The following is a 19,549-nucleotide window of genomic DNA, read 5'->3' on the forward strand; positions in this document are numbered from 1 at the left end:
TGACTTGAGACACATCAACGAATTCAAAGAATTGATGAAATCTGGATTTCAATTCAAACAAATAGTTAAAAAAAAATCATAATAGAATTAAAGAAATAGAAATTTATTGACAGAATATTTTATCTTAATCAGAAAATAATATTTTTTTAGGTTTATTTATACTGTCACTATTCCATGTAAAAACAATATTTCTCCCCTCTTCCTTTTTAATAGATATATACTGAAATATTATGGATAAAATGATACTGTGTCTATGATTTGTTTCTAGTGGCATATATCATGGTGGGGAGAGTGGGCAAAGGTGAAATAAGATTTGCCATAAATTAATAAGTGTTGAAGATGAGTAACAGGTACATAGGAGTTCATTCTCTCCATATTTATGTCTAAAACTTTCAATAAGTTAAAAAATCGAGGGTGCATTAAAAACTGAAAAATAAATGTTCTATCACAGTACTATTTATGTACACTTTTTACATATATTTTTATCATTACATACACGTGACAATTTTATTTACCTTTTTATTTAGTCTTTGCTTTTCTTTTTCAATTTTTAGGATTTTTGAAGCATTGCCATCTACAGAATCCATAGTACTCCGAAGCTCTTCTACAGTTTTTGCCAAACTCTGGTTTTCCATCTCCAACTTCAATAACCTACTCGATGTCAACTCATTCACTTCATGGCCCAAGGACTTTTGTGGTGCTAGAGTATCAAAAAATATGCCATTGGTATATTTTTACTCTTTACTACTTAAAACATTTTGTGTAAATACCCCTCTGTCACCTAGTTCTTACCTTTATAATATAATGAATAAAGCTGTACAAAATAGACACAACAGAAAAAAAACAAGCAGATAAAAGAGAAGTAAATCTTGACTATTTAACAGATCCATAAAGCATCTACTGGAAAAAAGTACTAAATTTAAGCTGAAGAGACTATAGTTCCAGTCCTAATTTCATAAGAAAGTAACTACTTGACAATGTCTAAACTGCTTTAATCTCAATGAGTCTTAACATCACTTACATAAAATATAACAGTGATTGACCTGTGTTTCTCAAACGGTCATTATGGGTATCAAATAAATACAAAGTATATCCTATGCCACACCTTCAAAAAAATTAAAGGAAAGCTGTTTGAGGAAAAAACATCCAGTGATTCTGAAAAAGGCAAGACAGTATACACTGGTCATACTGAAGAATTCTTCTAAATGAAGAATCCAGGATAAACTTAAATGCAAAGGGTAACAACTACTCTATTTGCCAAAGGAGATTATCTAAGTATATTTCTGCATTATATTTTTAAAATAAAAAAAAACTTGGCTTCCAGTCCTGTCAATGGTGCTCTCTCTGCACCAGTAAGCCAAAAATAATTATTTTTAATAACTCTATAGCAGACTCATTAAATATTTTGGTATACAAATATTAGGATTGAAGAACAAAATGAATGAATTTCAGGAGGGGAAATAAAAGGGGGCACAGCAGGGCATTTCTGGGCCCACTTACTTTTGTGTATGTTAAAAACAGCCCATCATAAAAAGAAATACACATACAACATATACACCCAAACATATATAAACTATTCAAATTAGATACAGTAAACAACCTCCAGAAATAAAAGACAGCTTGATTTTTATTTCCAGCTTTTGTTCTAAGTCAGCTTGACACTAATTCTGGTATTAGCATCAATATATGATATAGCAACAATAGGTGATATAAGTTAATTTCAACACCATGACCGTGCATCCAAGAGTCTTCAGGTCACAACATGAAGAACTAAAAAAGATGCTCACAACACATTTTCAACAACATGGGAAAGTGCTTACTTAGAAACTTAGGTGAACCTGAACTGTATATACATATGGGCATTATGATGTTTGAAATGTATATGTGTGTGTAGAAAAATTAAGGAAGCAAATTTCCTGAAATACAAAAATGACTCAAGAATCTATCAATCATTGAGTTTTATTTCCCCATTTATATTTTCCTATATTTTACAAATTGCCTAAAAAGGGAGAAGCCAACCATACAATTTAAAAAAACAAAACCCACAGCATTTGAAAACAAATATCCAGGTTTATGACTCCAGCTAAGAGTAATGACAAAACAACAGTGATAATGACAATAATAGTAGTTAGCATTTGAATACTTACTGTTTGCCAGTCAGTATTCTAGTGGCTGCTTAAGTATTAACAAATTTAATCCTCACAACCACCTCAGAAGGCACTTGTTATTATAGTCCCCATTTAGCAGATGCAGGAACACTTAATTAGTGTAATTCTAACAACCTTTGCATTAGAAAACATTTAAGTCTGAATTGCTTTCTTTGTAATTCAATAAGGAATAGAATTTAAAAGTTCCACACATTTTAAGTAACACATATATCTCACTAGCTGAACCTTATCACTTCTTATCTAGCAGTGCATATGGCCCAAAAGTCTAGCATGAAATGAACAGGATGAGTTATCTGTAGAAGTAATTATTCTGGAAGCACAAGAGGATAAGCTCTATCAGAACTTAGACTCACTTCATCACTTTATCCTCAGGGTCTGATATATTATTTTGATAAATGGTAGGTGGTTAATATATATTTGATGAAGGAAGGAATGCAGGTACAATAATCTAATAATGGAAAACCCAAGAATTCTGGAATCAGTCTAAGGCAAATAAATGTGACCTAGGAGTGGTTTCAATAAAAAAAATTAGTATTAACAAATCCAAAGTTAACACTCAATCGTATTGTGTGTGTGTGTGTGTGTGTATATATATATATCAAGCTGTAAGAAGTCAATTAACAAGGCTATAAGAAAAAAGCAAAAAAATTTATCTGGAAGTCTTTCATTATGTTTAGGGTATAACTGGGCTACACTGTCTGCTAGGTATAATCCAATAATGGAGATTACCATGTATTAATGAAAGTAGCCATGAAGATCCTTAACTTCTTCATTTTGACTACATATTCACCTAAGAATTTTCCCACTACCTTCGGCTTCCGATTCGGGTTTGCCTATGGGCAAAGAATATTGATCATCTAATATACTATTTCTGTTCTATTTAGCAGATGGCTATATTTCTCAAAGTAAGTTAAACTAGAATTCCAGTCTCTCTCAGATTAACAAGAAATAGTGCCTAAACAGCTAATCAGATCTGTTCTTCTACTCACAAAATTAAGTTGAAAGAGTTTAGAAAAGATTAGGATTGCAATCAGGAATGTGGTAACACCATATTACTCGGTGAAAACAAGACTAAGGAGACAGCTGGCTTTCTAATACGTCTCTACCTAGGGAGATTGAGAACTGCAATAAAATACCCAGAAATGTAAGCATAAATATGACTTCATTTATCCATTCACCCATTTAAAAAAACATTTCAAATACCTTCAGAAAGTTCACTAGTTTTGGATATCTGTTCCAACTCCCAACCAAGATGTAATGATTCATCCATACTTTGTTTCTGCGCCATTTCTAAAGTCATATTTTCTTCCATTAATTCTTCAATTTTTTTTCTATCCATATCATGTTCCTTTTTATTTGCAGCAGTGCATGGAGTAAAGAGAGAAAAGAACACTAAGAAACAGTACAAAAAATTTCAAGCCAATATTTTTTTTCTTTTACATGGGCAGGCAGAGGGAATCTAACCCAGGTCTCCAGCATGGCAGGTGAAAATTCTGCCACTGAACCACCATCGAACCATCCTCAAGCTAACATTTTATTACTTGTAAGCTTAATTTATCAGACACTGCATAATTTAAAGTCTGAGTTCCTTTAAATTTTCTGTTTGAAAGCAATAATCAGTCATTGTAATTATTTTTCCTGATCATTAGATGTCTGACATCCTCTTAAACTGATTTTTGCAGACACTGAAAACTCTCCTTCATAGTAAAGATATTGCTTTGTGATATAATGGAAGAATTCTGATCTAGTGCTAATTTTAACAAATAGCTTTACTGGTGCTTTTATTTTTTATTTTTTTAATTTAGAAATCATCACAAAAATACTTTCTATACATAATGAAACAATCAATGACTCACAATATCATCACATAGTTGTATATTTATCACCATGATCATTTTTTAGAACATTTACATCACTACAGAAAAATAAAAAGAAAAAAGCTTTTACATACCATACACCTTACCCCCCCCCACTGACTACTAGTGTTCCCATCTACCCAATTTATTTTACCCTTTGACCCCTATTATTTATTTATCTATTTTCATCCATATTTTTTACTCATCTGTCCATAGCCTGGATATAAGGAACATCAGACACAAGGTTCCCACAATCACACAGGCACATTGTAAACGTTTTATCTTTATACAATCATCTTCAAGAATCTAGGATACTGGAACACAGCTCAACAGTTTCAGGAACATCCCTCTAGCCACTCCTATAGACCATAAACCAAAAAGGGTTATCTATATAATGCATAAGAATAACCTCCAGGATAGACTCTCGACTGTTTGAAATCACTCAAACTCTACTTTGTCTCATTTCTCTCTTCGCCCTTTTGGTTAAGAAGCCTTTCTCATCTCTTGATGTTGGTTCTTGGCTTATTCCAGCTTTCTGTCCCACAATACCAGGAAGATTTACGCCCCTGGGAGTTATGTCCCACGTAGGAGGGAAGGCAGTGAGTTCACATGCTGAGTTGGCTTAGAGAGAGAGGTCACATCTGAGCAGCAAAAGAAGTTCTCTGGGGGTGACTCTTCAGCTTAATTTTAAGTAGGCTTAGCCCATCCTTTGCAGGAATAAGTTTCATAGAGGTGAACCCTAAGATCGAGGGCTTGACCTATTATTTGGTTGTCCCCACTGCTTGCAAGAATATTAGAAATTTTTGAAATGGGAAAGTTGACTATTTCCTCCTTTCTCCCCATTCCCCCAAGGCACTCTGCAAATACTTCTTTATTCACTGCCCAAATTGCTCTGTGATTTATCAGGGTATCACAGTAACCTGGACAAACCAACAAAATTTCACTTCCTATTCAAGATTCCATGTACTTATGGTATTCAACTAAACTGGCCATAAAACTTAAATTAGGAAATGCACTAAAAAATTTAAATATAAAATTTGCACCAAAAAACAACTCGCCTTTTAGTCTCACCCAGAAGTTGAGGTTTTAAAACATATACATGGGCGGGCCGCGGTGGCTCAGCGGGCAAGAGTGCTTGCCTGCCATGCCGGAGGACCCCGGTTCGATTCCCGGCCCCAGCCCATGTAAAAAACAAACAAACAAAATATAATAAAATAAGAAAATGTTTAAAGATGTTTCCCTTTCTTCCTCCTTTCCTTTCTTCTATCCTTCCTTCCTTCTCTGTCTTTCTTAAAAAAAAAAAAAAAAAAAAAAAAAAAAACATATACGTTATCCTTTACGCAGTCTTCTAGTATACTTTAGCCCTATCCAGATCAGCAGTTTCCGTATGGGGTACTGGTCACTTTCATAGCTTCAGAGCTCTAACTCTGAGTCTCAGGTGTCCCAAAAGTACCAAAAATTTCTGGGTATATACAAAAAGTTCAGTATTTCAAAATTTAGAATTAACTGTTACACCTCATGAATAGATATGACTGCTGTAAGAGCTTATAATTAGCTCCAACCTAATAACCCATGCTCTCAACTTTATTTCACCTAATTTTTTGTTATAGTTAGTCCTTATGATTGAGACAGGATAATATTTGTCTTTTTTCCCTAACATTTCATTCAACACACAGTTCTTAAGGTTCATTCATCTAGATGCATACCTCACAACTTCATTTCTTCTTATGGTCACTCAGTAGTTCATTGTGTATATACACCAGAGTTCCCCTACTCCATTCCTCAATTGTTGAACCCTTAGGCCACCTCCATTCACTGTGGATCAGGAACACTGCCACCATAAATACCAGTGTGCAAACATCCCTTTACATCTCCACCCTCAGTTCATCCAGGTATATATTGAGCAACGGGGTTTCAGGATCACATGGTAAATCCACCCCTAGCCTCCTGTGGAACCACCACAGTGCCCTCCAAAGGGCTGTAGCTATCATTTCCCGACCAAAAGTGAATAGGAACATCTTTCTCTGCATTTTCCCAAGCACTTTTCTCTGTTCATTTTCAAATAGTTTTATTCACACTTCATTCAAGCCAGACTAAATGTACAGACATGACATCACCACCATACTCTTATATGAACATATTTCCTTTTCTTCCACGTAGAATCTATACCCTTTAACCAATCCTCCTGCCTGTTGACATTTAGTTTTGGCATAATACCTTTGTTAAATTCAGTGGAAACATATTACAATGTTAAACTACAGACATTAGTTTACACTGATTGTGCTTTTACCCATACAGCATCGATTTTCTACATCCAACAATACTGACATTCACTTCTCCCTCACACATTTTTTAATTTGTACATTTAATCACTATTATTGTATACTCTAGGTATTCCTAAACTATACCATCTCAGTCTTAATTTCTATCTTTCCTTCTGTTTCATACATAGTCCAAACCCTTCTCCCTCTATCATACTCACATTCAGCTTCATTCAGTGTATCAAAATACTTTTGCTATAATCAGGTAGTATTGTGATATCCATTTCCGTATTTCTACACTCTGTCTTGTTGCACGATCTGCATTCCTTCAGCACCAACTGCCCAATCTTTACCCTGCTTCTATCTCCTGATAACTTGTGTTCTTAACTACCATTCTCCAAGTTCACTCATTTCTGTTGGTTCCTATTAGTGAGAACATACAGTATTTGTCCTTTTGTTTTTGGCTAATTTCACTCAGCATAATGGCTTCAAAGTCCAATCACATTGTTACAAACTTCATGACTTTATTCTGTCTGACAGCTGCGTAACATTCCATCATATGTATATACCATAGCTTCTTTAACCATTCATCCATTGGTGGACACTTAGTCTGTTTCCATCTCTTGGCAATTGTAAATAATGCTGCTATAAACATTGGTGTACAAATGTCCGTTTGTGTCCTTGCCCTCATGTCCTCTGAATAGCTACCTAGCAAAGGGATTGTTGGATCACATGGCAATTCTATACTTTGCTTCCTGAGGATCCACCAAACTAAACTGCCTTCCAGAGTGATTGATTGCACCATTTTACACCCCCACCAACAGTGGATAAGTGTGCCTCTTTCTCCACATACTTTCCAACACTTGTCATTTTCTATTTTTTTTTATAGGCCATTGTAGTGGGTGATAGATTTTATCTCATTGTGGTTTTGCTTTATAATTCCCTAATAGCCAGTGGAGTTGAGCATCTTTTCATTGCCTTCTAGCCATTTGTATTTCCTCTTCTGGGAAGTGTCTCTTCATGACATTTGCCCATTTTTAAATTGGGTTTTTTTGTCTTTCTGTTGCTGAGTTGAAGAATCTCTTTTTTTTTTTTTAATTTTTAAATTTTATTTTTTTAAATACCAAAAAACACCAAACAAATGCAAACATTCCTATTTTGATCATTCTGTTCTACATATATAATCAGTAGTTCACAACATCATCACATACTTGCATATTCATCATCATGATCATTTCCTGGAACATTTGCATCTATTCAGGAAAAGAAATAAAATGAAAACAGAAAAAAAAATTTATACATACCATACCCTCTACCCCTCCCTTTCATTGATCACCAGCATTTCAAACTAAATTTATTTTAACATTTGTTCCCTCTATTATTTATTTTTATTCCATATGTTCTACTCATCTGTTGACATGGTAGATAAAAGGAGCATCAGACACAAGGTTTTCAAAATCACACAGTCACATTGTGAAAGCTACATCATTATACAATCATCATCAAGAAACATGGCTACTGGAACACAGCTCTACATTTTCAGGCAGTTCCCTCTAGCCTCTCCATTACATCTTGAATAATAAGGTGATATCTACTTAATGTGCAAGAATTACCTCCAGGATAACCTCTCGACTCTGTTTGGAATCTCTCAGCCATTTAGACTTTGTTTCATTTCACTCTTTCCCCTTTTGGTCGAGAAGGTTTTATCAATCCCTTGATGCTGAATCTCAGCTCATTCTAGGGTTTTTCTGAATCCCCTGATGCTGAATCTCAGCTTGAGGAATCTCTTTATATATTCTGGATACTAAACCCTTATCTGATATGTGGTTTCCAAATATTATCTCCCAATGCATAGGCTGCCTTCTTACTTTCTTGACAAAGTTCTTTCATGCACAAGAGTGTTTGATTTTAAGGAGTTTCCACTTACCTATTTTTTCTTCAGTTCTCGTGCTTTGGGTGTAAATCAAGGAAACTGCCACCTATTACAATTTTATAAGCTATTGCCCTGCATTTTCTTCTAAAAGTTCTATGATCTTTGCTCTAATTTTAGGTCTTTGATCCACTTTGAGTTAATTCTTGGATAAGGTATGAGATATGGATCCTCTTTCATTCTTTTGCATATGGATGTTCAGTTCTTCAAGCACTATTAATTGAAGATGACACTCTGTCCCGGCTCAGTTGGCTTGACCACCTTATCAAAGATCATTTGTCCATAGATGAGAGTGTCTTTTTTATTCCATGGTTCTTTATGCCAGTACCATGCTGTTTTGACCTCTGTACCTTTGTAACATGCTTTAAAGTCAGGTAGTATGAGACCTCCTAATTCATTTTTCTTTCTCAAGATATTTTTAACTATTCGGGGAAACGTGCCCTTCCAAATAAATTTGATTATTGGTTTTTCTATTTCTAAAAAAGTAAGTTTTGGGGATTTTAATTGGTATTGCATTGAATCTATATATCAATTTAGGTAGAACTGACATCTTAACTATACTTAGCCTTCCAATTCATGGATACAGTATGCCCTTCCATTTATTTAGGCCTTCCATGATTTCTTTCAGCAATTTCTTCTAGTTTTCTGTGTACAGGTCTTTTGTATCCTTAAATTATTCCTAAATATTTGATTCTTTTGGTTGTTATTGTAAACAGAATTTTTTCACTGATTTCCTCCTCAGATTGCCTGGTACTAGTGTATAGAAGCACCACTGATTTTTGGCTGTTGATCTTGTACTGCCACTTTGCTGTACTCATTCAATAGCTCTAGCAGCTTGGCTATGGATTTTAGGGGATTTCAACGTATTGTACGATACTATCTGTAAACAATGAGAGTTTTACTTCTTTTCCAACTTGGATGCCTTTTTCTTTTTCTTGCCTAATTGCTCTGGCTAGAACTTCCAGCACAGTGTTGAATAACAATGGTGACAGTGAACATCCTCATCTTATTCCTGAGTATAGGGGGAAAGCTTTCACTCTTTCCCCACTGAAGATGATGTTAAGCTGTGAGCTTTTCAAATATTCCTTTTATCATATTGAGGAAGTTCCCTTCTATTTCTATCCTTTGAATTGTTTTCATCAAGAAAGGATATTAAATTTTGTCAAATGCCTTTACTGCATCAATCGAAATGATCATGTGCTTTTTCTGCTTTGATTTGTTGATATGGTACATTAAGTTAATTTTCTTATGTTGAACCATCCTTGCATACCTGGAAAAATCCCACTTGGTCACGGTGTATAATTCTTTTAACTTGCTGCTGTATTCAATTTGCAAGTATTATGTTGAGAACTTTTGCATTTATATTCATTAAAGAGATTGATCTGTAATTTTATTTTCTGGTAGTATTTTTGTTTGGCTTTGGTATGAGAATGATATTGACTTCATAGAATGAGTTAGGTAGCTTTTCCTTCTCTTTAATTTTTTTGAGCAGGACTGGTACTAACTCTTTCTTGAATGTTCGGAAAAATTCACATGTAAAGCCATATGGTCCTGAACTTTTCTTTCTTGAGAGCTTCTTGGTTACTGATTCAATCTCTTTACTTGCAACCTTTGTTGAGATCATCTATTTCTTCTTGAGTGAATGGTGGTTGTTCATGTCTTTCTAGGAAGTTGTACATTTCATCTGTGTTGTCCAGTTTATTACCATATAGCTGTTCATAGTATCCTCTCATTATCACCTTTATTTCTGCAGGATCAGTGGCTATGTCTCCGCCTCCATTTTTTATTCTATTTGCTTCCTCTCTCTTTTTATTTTTGTTAACCTAGCTAAGAGTCCATTGATTTTATTGATTTTCTCAAAGAGTCAACTTCTGGTTTGTTGATTTTGTCAATTGTTTACATGTTCTCAATCTCATTTATTTCTGCTCTGATCTTTGTTATTTCTTTCCTTTTGTTTGCTTTGGAATTAGTTTGCTGCTCTTTCTCTAGTTTTTCCAAGTGAACAGTTAATTCCTCAACTTTTGCTCTTTCTTCTTTTTTTATATAGGCATTCAAGGCAATAAACTTCTCTCTTAGCACTGCCTTTGCTTCATCCCATAAATTTTGATATGCTCTATTTTCATTTTCATTTGCCTCGAGATATTTACTGATTTTTCCTGTAATTTCTTCCTTGACCCACTGGTTGTTTAAGAGTGTGTTGTTTAACCTCCATATATTTGGGAATTTTCTGGCCCTCTGCCTGTTATTGGTTTCCAATTTCATTCCATTATGATTCAAGAAAGTGTTTTGTATTATTTCCATCTTTTTAAATTTATATGAGACTTACTTTGTGACCCAGCATATGGTCTATTCTTGAGAATAATCTATGAGTACTCGAGGCAAATGTGTATCCTGATACTGTGGGGTGTAATGTTCTGTAAATGTCTGTTAAGTCTAATTCATTTACTATATTACTCAAATTCTGTTTCTTTATTGATCCTCTGCCTAGATGTTCTATCTATTGAAGACAGTGGGGAACTGAAATCCCCAACTATCATTGTAGAGGTGTCTATTTCTCCCTTCAGTGTGGTCAGTTTTTACCTCATGTGCTTTGGAGCACAATAGCTTGATGCATAAATGTTTATTATTGTTGTATCTTCTTATTGAATTTTCCTTTTGTTAATACCTAATGACCTTTGTCTTTTTAAATTGTTTTATACTTGAAGTCTAATTTGTTGGGGACCAGAGGCTAACCTAAGATAGCGATTGAGCCAACATGGCCACCCCGGCTAATGCAATGGCATCTATATAGTACAACAAGGTTCTTCACGGAAATAGGTTCCCGCCGGGACCTTCCCGCTGGCGCGAACTCCCCACCAATTATCTAACCAGTCCTCCCCGCCGGCGCGAATTCCCTCCTATCATAATGCCCCACATACCCTACTCCCTCCCCAAGCCGGTATATATACACCCGGCTTGCTTAATAAAATTTGCAGCTTGATCAGAATCCTGTCTTGCTGTCCTTCTTGCGTCTCTCTGTCCCATAGCCATTCTTCCCTCAGCAGGTGGCGGACCCCGTTGACTGTCCTGCGGGTCAGGACACTAATTTGTCAGATATTAGTATAGCTACTCTTGCACTTTTCTGATTGTTGTTTGCATGAAATATCTTTCCCCAACCTTTCACTTTCAACCTATTTTTTTCCTTGGGTCTAGAATGAGCCTCCTATAGACAGCATATAGATAGGTCCTATTTTTTAATCCGTTTTGCCAGTCCGTGTCTTTTGATTGGGGAGTTAATCCATTAACATTTAGTGTTATTACTGTAAAAGGAGTACTTTCTTCTACCATTTTGCCTTTTGGATTTTATATGTCATATGTTCTTGTCTTTTTTTTTTAATCTTTACTGATATTCTTCATTTCTGCACTCTTCTCCAGACCTCTCTCTCCTGCCTTTTCCTATCTGCCTATAATGCTCCCTTCAGTATTTCTTGCAGAGCTGGTGTCTTGATCACAAATTCTCCCAGTGATTGCTTGTCTAAAAATGTTTTAAAATCCAACTTTGAAGGACATTTTTGCTGGATATAGAATTCTTGGTTGGCAGTTCTTCTCTCATACCACTGCCTTCTAGCCTCTTCTGATTAAGTCCATACACAGTCTTACTGGGCTTCCCTTGTATGTGATGGATTGCTTTTCTCTTGCTCCTTTCAAAATTCTCTCTTTCTCTTTGACATCTGACAGTCTGATTAGTGTCCTGAGGTATGTCTGTATGGATCTATTCTGTTTGGGGTATGCTGCACTTCTAGGATCTGTAATTTTATGTCTTTCATAAGAAATGGGAAATTTTCAGTGACCATTTCCTCCATTGGTCTTTCTCCTTCTTTTCCTTTCTCTTCTCAGCTAACCACAACACGTATATTCATGCACTTCACGTTGTCATTTAATTCTGAGACTCTGCTCATATTTTCCCATTCTTTTTTCTATATTTTCTTTTCTTTTCTGGGGGGGTGAGGGAATGCATGGTCAGGGAATCAAACCCAGGTCTCCTGCATGGAAGGTGAGCATTCTATCACTGAACCACCCGTGTGCCCTATATTTTCTTTTGTGTTGGATTTCATGTCCAGTCCTTAGTTCACTAATCTTTCCTTCTGTCTCTTCAAATATGTCATTGTGGGTTTCCACTGTTTTCTTCATCCTTCCACTATGACTTTCATTCAAATAAGCTCTGTGATTTGTTTTTTCAAACTTTCAATTTCTTCTTTTTGTTCACCCAATGCCTTCTTTATATCCCTCAACTCGTTGATTTCATTTCTGATGGGATTTTTCATGTCTGTTCAAACATCCCGAATTAGTCATTTCAACTCCTGTATCTCATTTGTACTGTTGGTTTGTTCTTTGACTGGGCCATATTTTCGATTTTCTAGTATGACTCATTATTTTTTGATGGCATCTAGACATTTGATTTCCTTAATTAGCTTATTCTGGAGGTTATTTTTCACTCTTTTACCTAGGATTTTCTTGTTGGATGACTTTGTTCTCTATCTGCTCTTGAAATTCAGTTCAAGTTATTCTAGACCTCTAGTATAGGTTCTGCTTAACTGAACAGAATTTTTCCGTTCTTGTTTTTCCTGTTTCTTCCCCTGCCTATACGGAGCCTTTTTTTTTCTTCTTTGAGGAGGGTCTCCTCAAGTATTATAGACCCCAGTCAGATTTCCCTGACTGGACTAGCCCATATCTCAGGAGGAAAGAGTCACCAACATGTTATGAGTCTTTTCTAAGAAGCCTCCAAACTGCCTTTTTTCCTATCTAGTCTGGCATGTGTCACTTGTCTGCCCATGGTTTCCCACCAGTATAAAGTGATGTGCTGCCTTTAATTTCAGGAGACCTCTGCCTGCCAGTGGCAATGTGGGTGAGACAGAGGAGAGGTTATAGGTTGGCACTGTTTCAGTTTTCCGGTCCCTGAGGCCTGAATTACTTGAGGGAGGGATTCCAGTTGAGCTAGGTCCCATCTTTTTCTTGGGGAGGGTACAGCCTTTAAGAAATTAACACCTTCACCTAACTAGCCACTTTGTTTCTCAGAGGAGTTTATTCTGCCCTTGCCTGGGACAGAGCTGGTGCCTGAGAAGGCTTCCAGTTCTAGCTAATAAACTGCTAAGTAGTAGAAACAAAGCAAAAAAAATCCTTTTCAGAGCAGCACCCCCACTCCTCAGATCTGTCAATCAAGAGCTTAAGCTGGTATGTTGCTCTATGTATCTCCAGGCTCTATGTGCCACACCCCCTCTTATTTTAGGGTCCAGTCCTAGCATTTTATGCTGTCTAGTCCCAGCATTTTGTGCTATATGACTCAAAAAGCCTTAGTTTTTTTTCCTTTTGCTGTCAGCCCTGCCCCCTCCCTACCAGGGCAAAAATTCCTAGTACCTTTAGCACTTATTCTAGGTTTATCTGTGCTGGGGGTCTGTACACAAAATTTGTTAATTAATTCCACAATTGGAACTTGGATGAGCTAAGCCCTTGATGTTGGTAAAGTCTGTTTTCTTTGCCCTCGGGGAACCAGATTGCCATGCCCATGGGAGAGGTGCACTGGCCTCCATGGCTTGAGGGACTTACAGTTCTGTGTGAGGTCTCACCCAGTCCAGCTTGTCCAAACTGGTTACACTGTGTTTCCAGTCGCTAATGTAGCCCCAGCAATTGTTCTGTGCCATTGCTGGCTATTCACTAGCTGCTCTGGAGAACAAACTAAATTCCATACCTCACTAAGCCGCCATCTTGCCCTGCCCCCTACTGATGCATTTTTAAAGATATGTTTACACAACTGCTTATTTACAGTGACTTTCTGAATGATAGAAGACAAAATTAGCAAGTAATACCACTGTGTATTTACATAAAGTTGGGAACATTGAACTTACTTAGCTATCACCTTTGTGAAAGAGCCAAGAGGCACTAGTCATCCTTACACTCATAGGGATATCAACTCAATCTTAGAATATTTCTTTATAGGCCATATAATTTAACTGCTTCATAATACTTACCATTTCCATATCATGCAATTTAGCCTTCAGTTGTAAATTCTCTTTTTCTAATTCATGTAACTTATCAGAACGAGCTCTAGTTCCTTCTAGTTGGTCTTCCAACATGGTTTTTGTTTCTAATAAAACTTGATTGTCTTCTTTTAATTCCTATAAACATTTTGAAAAGCTTATTTATATTAAATGTGTTATCTGTTAATTTAACGAAGCTTAGCAAAATTAAAATTTTTTCATAAAAGAAAACATTAAACTGTCTCAATTTTGCAAAAGGAAAGTTACTTAGTAATAGAAATACAGTAAATATTTTCTTGGCCTCATTTACATTCCCAACCCCCAACCACTACTATCACCCACCACTACCACCCCGGATTCAGTTATTGTGCAAAGAAAATATTCAGTACTTACATTAGGATGAGCAATATTACAATAATTTCACATGAAATTGTTGGTATGTATTTTATTTTAGTCACAAAGATTGTTAGACAAAACTCTATAGCATCAGGATTTAATTTACTGAATGGAATAAACTGAAATATTTCTACCTATTTACAGGTATAACAAAGAAAGAAAAAGGTTTGTTGCTGCTGTTGTTCTTTTGCAGTAAAATACTAAAGACCGAACTAGAATTCACATAAATCACAAACCAAGGCTCTACAATATTTTACAAGCATCTTGAGAACTATTTTAAATTTCTATTTTACAAAGCATCTTTAGAAAATCCTTAAAATTGCCTGATATGTTTTGAAAATATGTGTGTACAAATCTATCTTGCTAAGTTAGATGCCTGAGGTTTGTAGACAAAACTCAAGAGAAATTACACTAGAACAGTGACATCTAGACATTAGAGATAAGAGAATCTCTTACCAATACAACACATAAAAGACTAAATACATGGCAAAGAATTTATGTACATGTTAACTTTGCAATCAATTGGGCCTATTTTCCAGTAACTTTCAAGCTAAAATACTCTAACTACTTTCTCTTTTAATACTCTCATTTCTTGGTTCTGTATAACTTTCTCATTTTTCATTCCAATACTGAATTTGATTGCAATCTCCTCAGTTCACAAAGAATGAGAAAATTAACTGAGAAAGGAAAAGGGATTATCAAATTCTTAATAACTGTCAAAATTAACTTATAAAACAGTGAACTGCAACCATCAAGTAGGAAATATTTTCTTCCAAATTTGTTTAGATATGTATAGTCTTCACTGATGCTAATTTAACACATCTGAGGTAAGCAGTAGTCAGATATACTGTTTATTTTCAATTCTGAGAACCAGTTTGGGATTACTTTATTCTGACCACAAGAGAAGGGCTTCAAAAGTTTCTTTATCTATGGGCTAAATAAAGGAACGAAAGAAGAGCCCCCCAAAGAATTCAATACAATTAATAATGTAAAATATATATATATATATCCTCTGCAGAAGCCTAACTAAGCAATATGCTTATCTATCATTAAGTAAACATCTGGAGGTTGCTCAACAACATTAAGAGTTTCTCATGTTTATTAAGTGCACTTTAAATGTATTTTCAAAAACACTGCAACTAATTTTAATTATGACACATACCTCAACTCTTGCCTTATAAAATTCAATGTCATGTAGCCTCTCTTTATATCTACTGACTTCACTTTCAAGCTTATCAACTCTGATTGCCTTCTCTCGAAGTGCATCTAATTCATCTCGGTACATTCTGGCAGAACGAGCATCCGAAAGCAAGTTCATATTCTAAATATAAATACATATAAAAAGTTAATACTATATTATATTTTCAAATTATTATTCTTTGGTTGCACCACTTGATAAAGTTACTAAAAAAAAACATTTGCTTGCACACTTTAAAACGGCAAATTTTACGATATATAAATTATAAATCAATAAAGCTGTTTTTTAAAATAGGGAAATATAAAGCCTTTTTAAACGAGAATAAAGAAGTATTTTAAACATACACATATAATTACACACATATTTCTATTTAAAGTGTTCTATCAATGTTGAGGATATTTTACAATGTGCTAACCCCTGCATAATATAATCACATACAATTAATTTAAGGCAAAAAATTAACTTTAAAATACAAGATAGTAAAAATACAGAGGCAAGCAAAGTTACTAAAGTTTTCGATACTTTCGAGAGATAATGTTTCTATCCACGTGTTGAAACCTACAAAAATCTTAGAGTAATTTTTAAATGCTTTGAGGTAAAATTATTAGTGCATTTCTTAGTCCCATTTGATAAAAAAAGTAAAATGCAAACTTTTAAAAACCCTTCTTGAAATCCTTTAGAGCAAACATTCTCAAAGTGTGGTCCAGGGAACTGCAAAGGTCCCTGATACCTCTGTAGGGAATTCCCAAGGTCAAAATTATTTTCATAATATTAAGAAATTATTTGTCTTTTTCACTCTCATTCTTTCATGAGGATGCAATGGAGTTTTCCAGAGACTGCATGGCATGTGATATCATAATAGACTGAATGCAGAAAAAGATATAAGAACCTAGTTTGTCACTCATTAAGTCAGACACTAAAGATATTTGTAAAAATGTAAAACAATACTTCTTTCCTGATTTTTTTGTTTTGGAAAATAAGTTATTTGACTAAGATGTCTATTTTAATATTGAATGGGTTGAATATTGTTTTTAAATGAATCAACTAAAAATATGTTAAAATTCCTACTTTTAAGTTCTATTATAATAAATCCTGTAGATATAATCCACATAAACAATGCTCATTAGCTGGAAAGGGGTCTTCAGCCCCAAAAGTTTGAGAACCACTGCTTTAGAAGGAATACACATGCAATATAACTTCTATCAAGCAGTAGAACAGCAACCACAGCATATCTAGAAATTTAGATTATGACTCCCAGTCTCATATATCTAGGAGGGTCCTAGTCTATGATCCTACAAATGGTGTATTCCCCTCATTTTAAAATGCATGATTGGTCTGTAAGCCCACAATTCTCTAAGTAAAAAAAAAAAGCAGGTTAGGGGAAGGAAGGAAAAGAAACATTTATCCAGCCTTACTCCAATCCATAGAATTATGAGTTAAAGAATAGGTCATGCCCCACCCCAAAAGAAAGCAAAAATTACAGTGTAACTTTTTAAAGGAAGTGAATTTTCAAACAATTTTTACTTAAGATGAAGAAAAACACATGTGTTGGTAAAATAAAAATAAACAATTTTTAAAAACTGAAAAGTTTTTATCTTATTTATCAGGGAAAGAGTGGAAAATAAGAAAAGCTGTCATATATAAGCTAAAATAAAGCACCATCAGAGAACACAGAGATGCAGATCCAAGGAGATTCATATAAGCAGCACAGTTTACAGGACAGTTGTTTCAAGTTCAAAAGCTATGGAAGCCAAATACATTAAAAAAAAAAAAGAAATTCGGAACTATTCCAGTCCTAAGAGGCTCCTTAGAATCTTAAAGTTTCAATAGCACTGATACAGAAGAAAGAGAAATTCAGACTTTAACTTCTAGTTTCGGCTCTGTCATTTTGAAGAGACATTGAAAAAGTCATTTTATCTCTTTAAGCCTCAATAATTTCATCTGTTATATAAAGCATTATGGTGAAGTTTACAAATTTTAAGGAAAAAGATCAATTTCCAATTACTTCAGTGGTCCTATACAACAAAAGTTTCAGATACAAACCTCTTGTTGCAGCCTTTTTAGTTCTATTTCCATTTGCTCAAGTTCTTGTTTACAGTCCAACAACTGTTCAGTCTTTTCTTCCCTTAAATGCAAAAATATATTTATTAAAGAATAAGCTTACTACTTTTAGATGATATGTGCATGAATGATCATCATGTGCTTCAATTCAAATGTATTATCATTATGAAATATCAAGGTGAACATACTATTAGCCATAATCCCAATCCAAGGGGAAACACAAAGAAATCGTCATTAGGAATTTAAATGATTTGATACCATTACTCAAACTCCCTCCTGATGTTCTAGAAAGGCTAACCTCAATGCCAAAATTTTCATAACATCTCTCCGTCTCTCCGATTTCCCTCTCGCCTCATACTCTGTCTTTTTCTCTCTTAGACAATTAAGACAAGGCAATACTACCTGGGGTCTGAGACTCTTAAGGGTCCGCAAATAATTTTTGACATTTACAGTGGTTTCAAGGAAATTATATATATACTTACTGCCTGCCAAAAGACTATACAGAAATCTAAAGTCTTTCCTTTTTCTATTGGTCTCTTCTCTGTAGCCTATAAACATCTTCAAATTTCTTCTATTACTTTTTTTTCTCTTTACACTGCTTTATTTCTAACTGCCACCTTCTATACTCCCTTAGGATAATCATCCTAAAAGTAAATTCATCACCCACTATATCTACTTTTCCACTTTCAATTCTTTAATCTTAAAAACTCTTCATGACCTTGAATTCTCTTCAAAAATCATAATTTTTAAAGATAGAGAAATATTCCCTTTGTTAGAAGACCCACAATTTATTTAGTTAATTTAATTCCATTTTCACTGTACTGAATAACGGTTTGGTAAATAAACACATAATATATAAAACTATGTATATTTCAGCACAGATTTCTTAAAGCACATTATAGGTTTAGAATTCCCTGGCACGGTGTGAAGCCAGCTCCCATTACTATTGTGAAGCCGAAGGAAGCAGAATAACTCCTAGTACGTATGGGGGTGCACGTAGATCACTGCCAGTCTATCATGTGGTACCCTGAAAAGACTGAACAAAGACAATCATCTCTGGCTCACCCTCCCAGATTTTGACCTTCAGGCAGAACAGCTTAAACACAGCTAAACAAAGTAAAAATTAATTTAAAAATTAATTGTTTATTAAGTCAAAGTGGCATAGGGCCACTTTTCCAATTTTTAAGACACACAATAGAGAATCCCATAAGAGGAGGGAATTCTATTTCATATGGTGTAGAGGGGACATACCTAAGGCCACAAAGGAGCATACAAGACAGGAAAAGATGCAGGCTCAGAAAAAGAGAGTACTTCACACTTGTGCCTTAAGATGATCTTAATACTAGAGCCAAACTCTAAAGAAGACCTCTAGCCGACAAAGAGAATATTTGCAAAGACTATGAAAGTTGTTTTTTGTGTTGGTTTGCTTGTTTATATTAGCTCAGGGCACTCAAGGGAATCTCTATTCTATCACTAGCTCCATACAAACTTAAGGAACACACAGGTGCAGGGGCTAAATAACAAAGGTAGCACATTAAAGTATTAAAATGTACAGTGTGCAAGAAAAGAATACAAGATAAACGAAGAAACATGAAATGATGACCAACCATAAGAACAAAAGGTAAACTTCAGAAACTATTAACAAAGGCCAGACTCTAGACATAC

General features: G+C 34.9%; 1 protein-coding gene across 9 annotated transcripts in view; it reads right to left on the bottom strand.

Moving 5' to 3' along the window:
* CCDC88A (coiled-coil and HOOK domain protein 88A) overlaps positions 1 to 19,549 on the bottom strand; it is a 189,428-nt gene that overhangs the window by 92,989 nt on the left and 76,890 nt on the right. For all 9 annotated transcript variants that reach the window (XM_077134249.1, XM_077134245.1, XM_077134247.1 and 6 more), the window contains 5 exons: positions 17,867 to 17,948; positions 15,788 to 15,946; positions 14,221 to 14,367; positions 3,372 to 3,516; positions 516 to 700 (listed from right to left, as the gene is read on the bottom strand). In XM_077134249.1, coding sequence (XP_076990364.1) covers positions 516 to 700; positions 3,372 to 3,516; positions 14,221 to 14,367; positions 15,788 to 15,946; positions 17,867 to 17,948 — 718 coding nt within the window. The remainder of the gene's footprint in view (positions 1 to 515; positions 701 to 3,371; positions 3,517 to 14,220; positions 14,368 to 15,787; positions 15,947 to 17,866; positions 17,949 to 19,549) is intronic.

Source organism: Tamandua tetradactyla, chromosome 17, assembly GCF_023851605.1.
Source record: "Tamandua tetradactyla isolate mTamTet1 chromosome 17, mTamTet1.pri, whole genome shotgun sequence".
Lineage (NCBI taxonomy): Eukaryota > Metazoa > Chordata > Mammalia > Pilosa > Myrmecophagidae > Tamandua > Tamandua tetradactyla.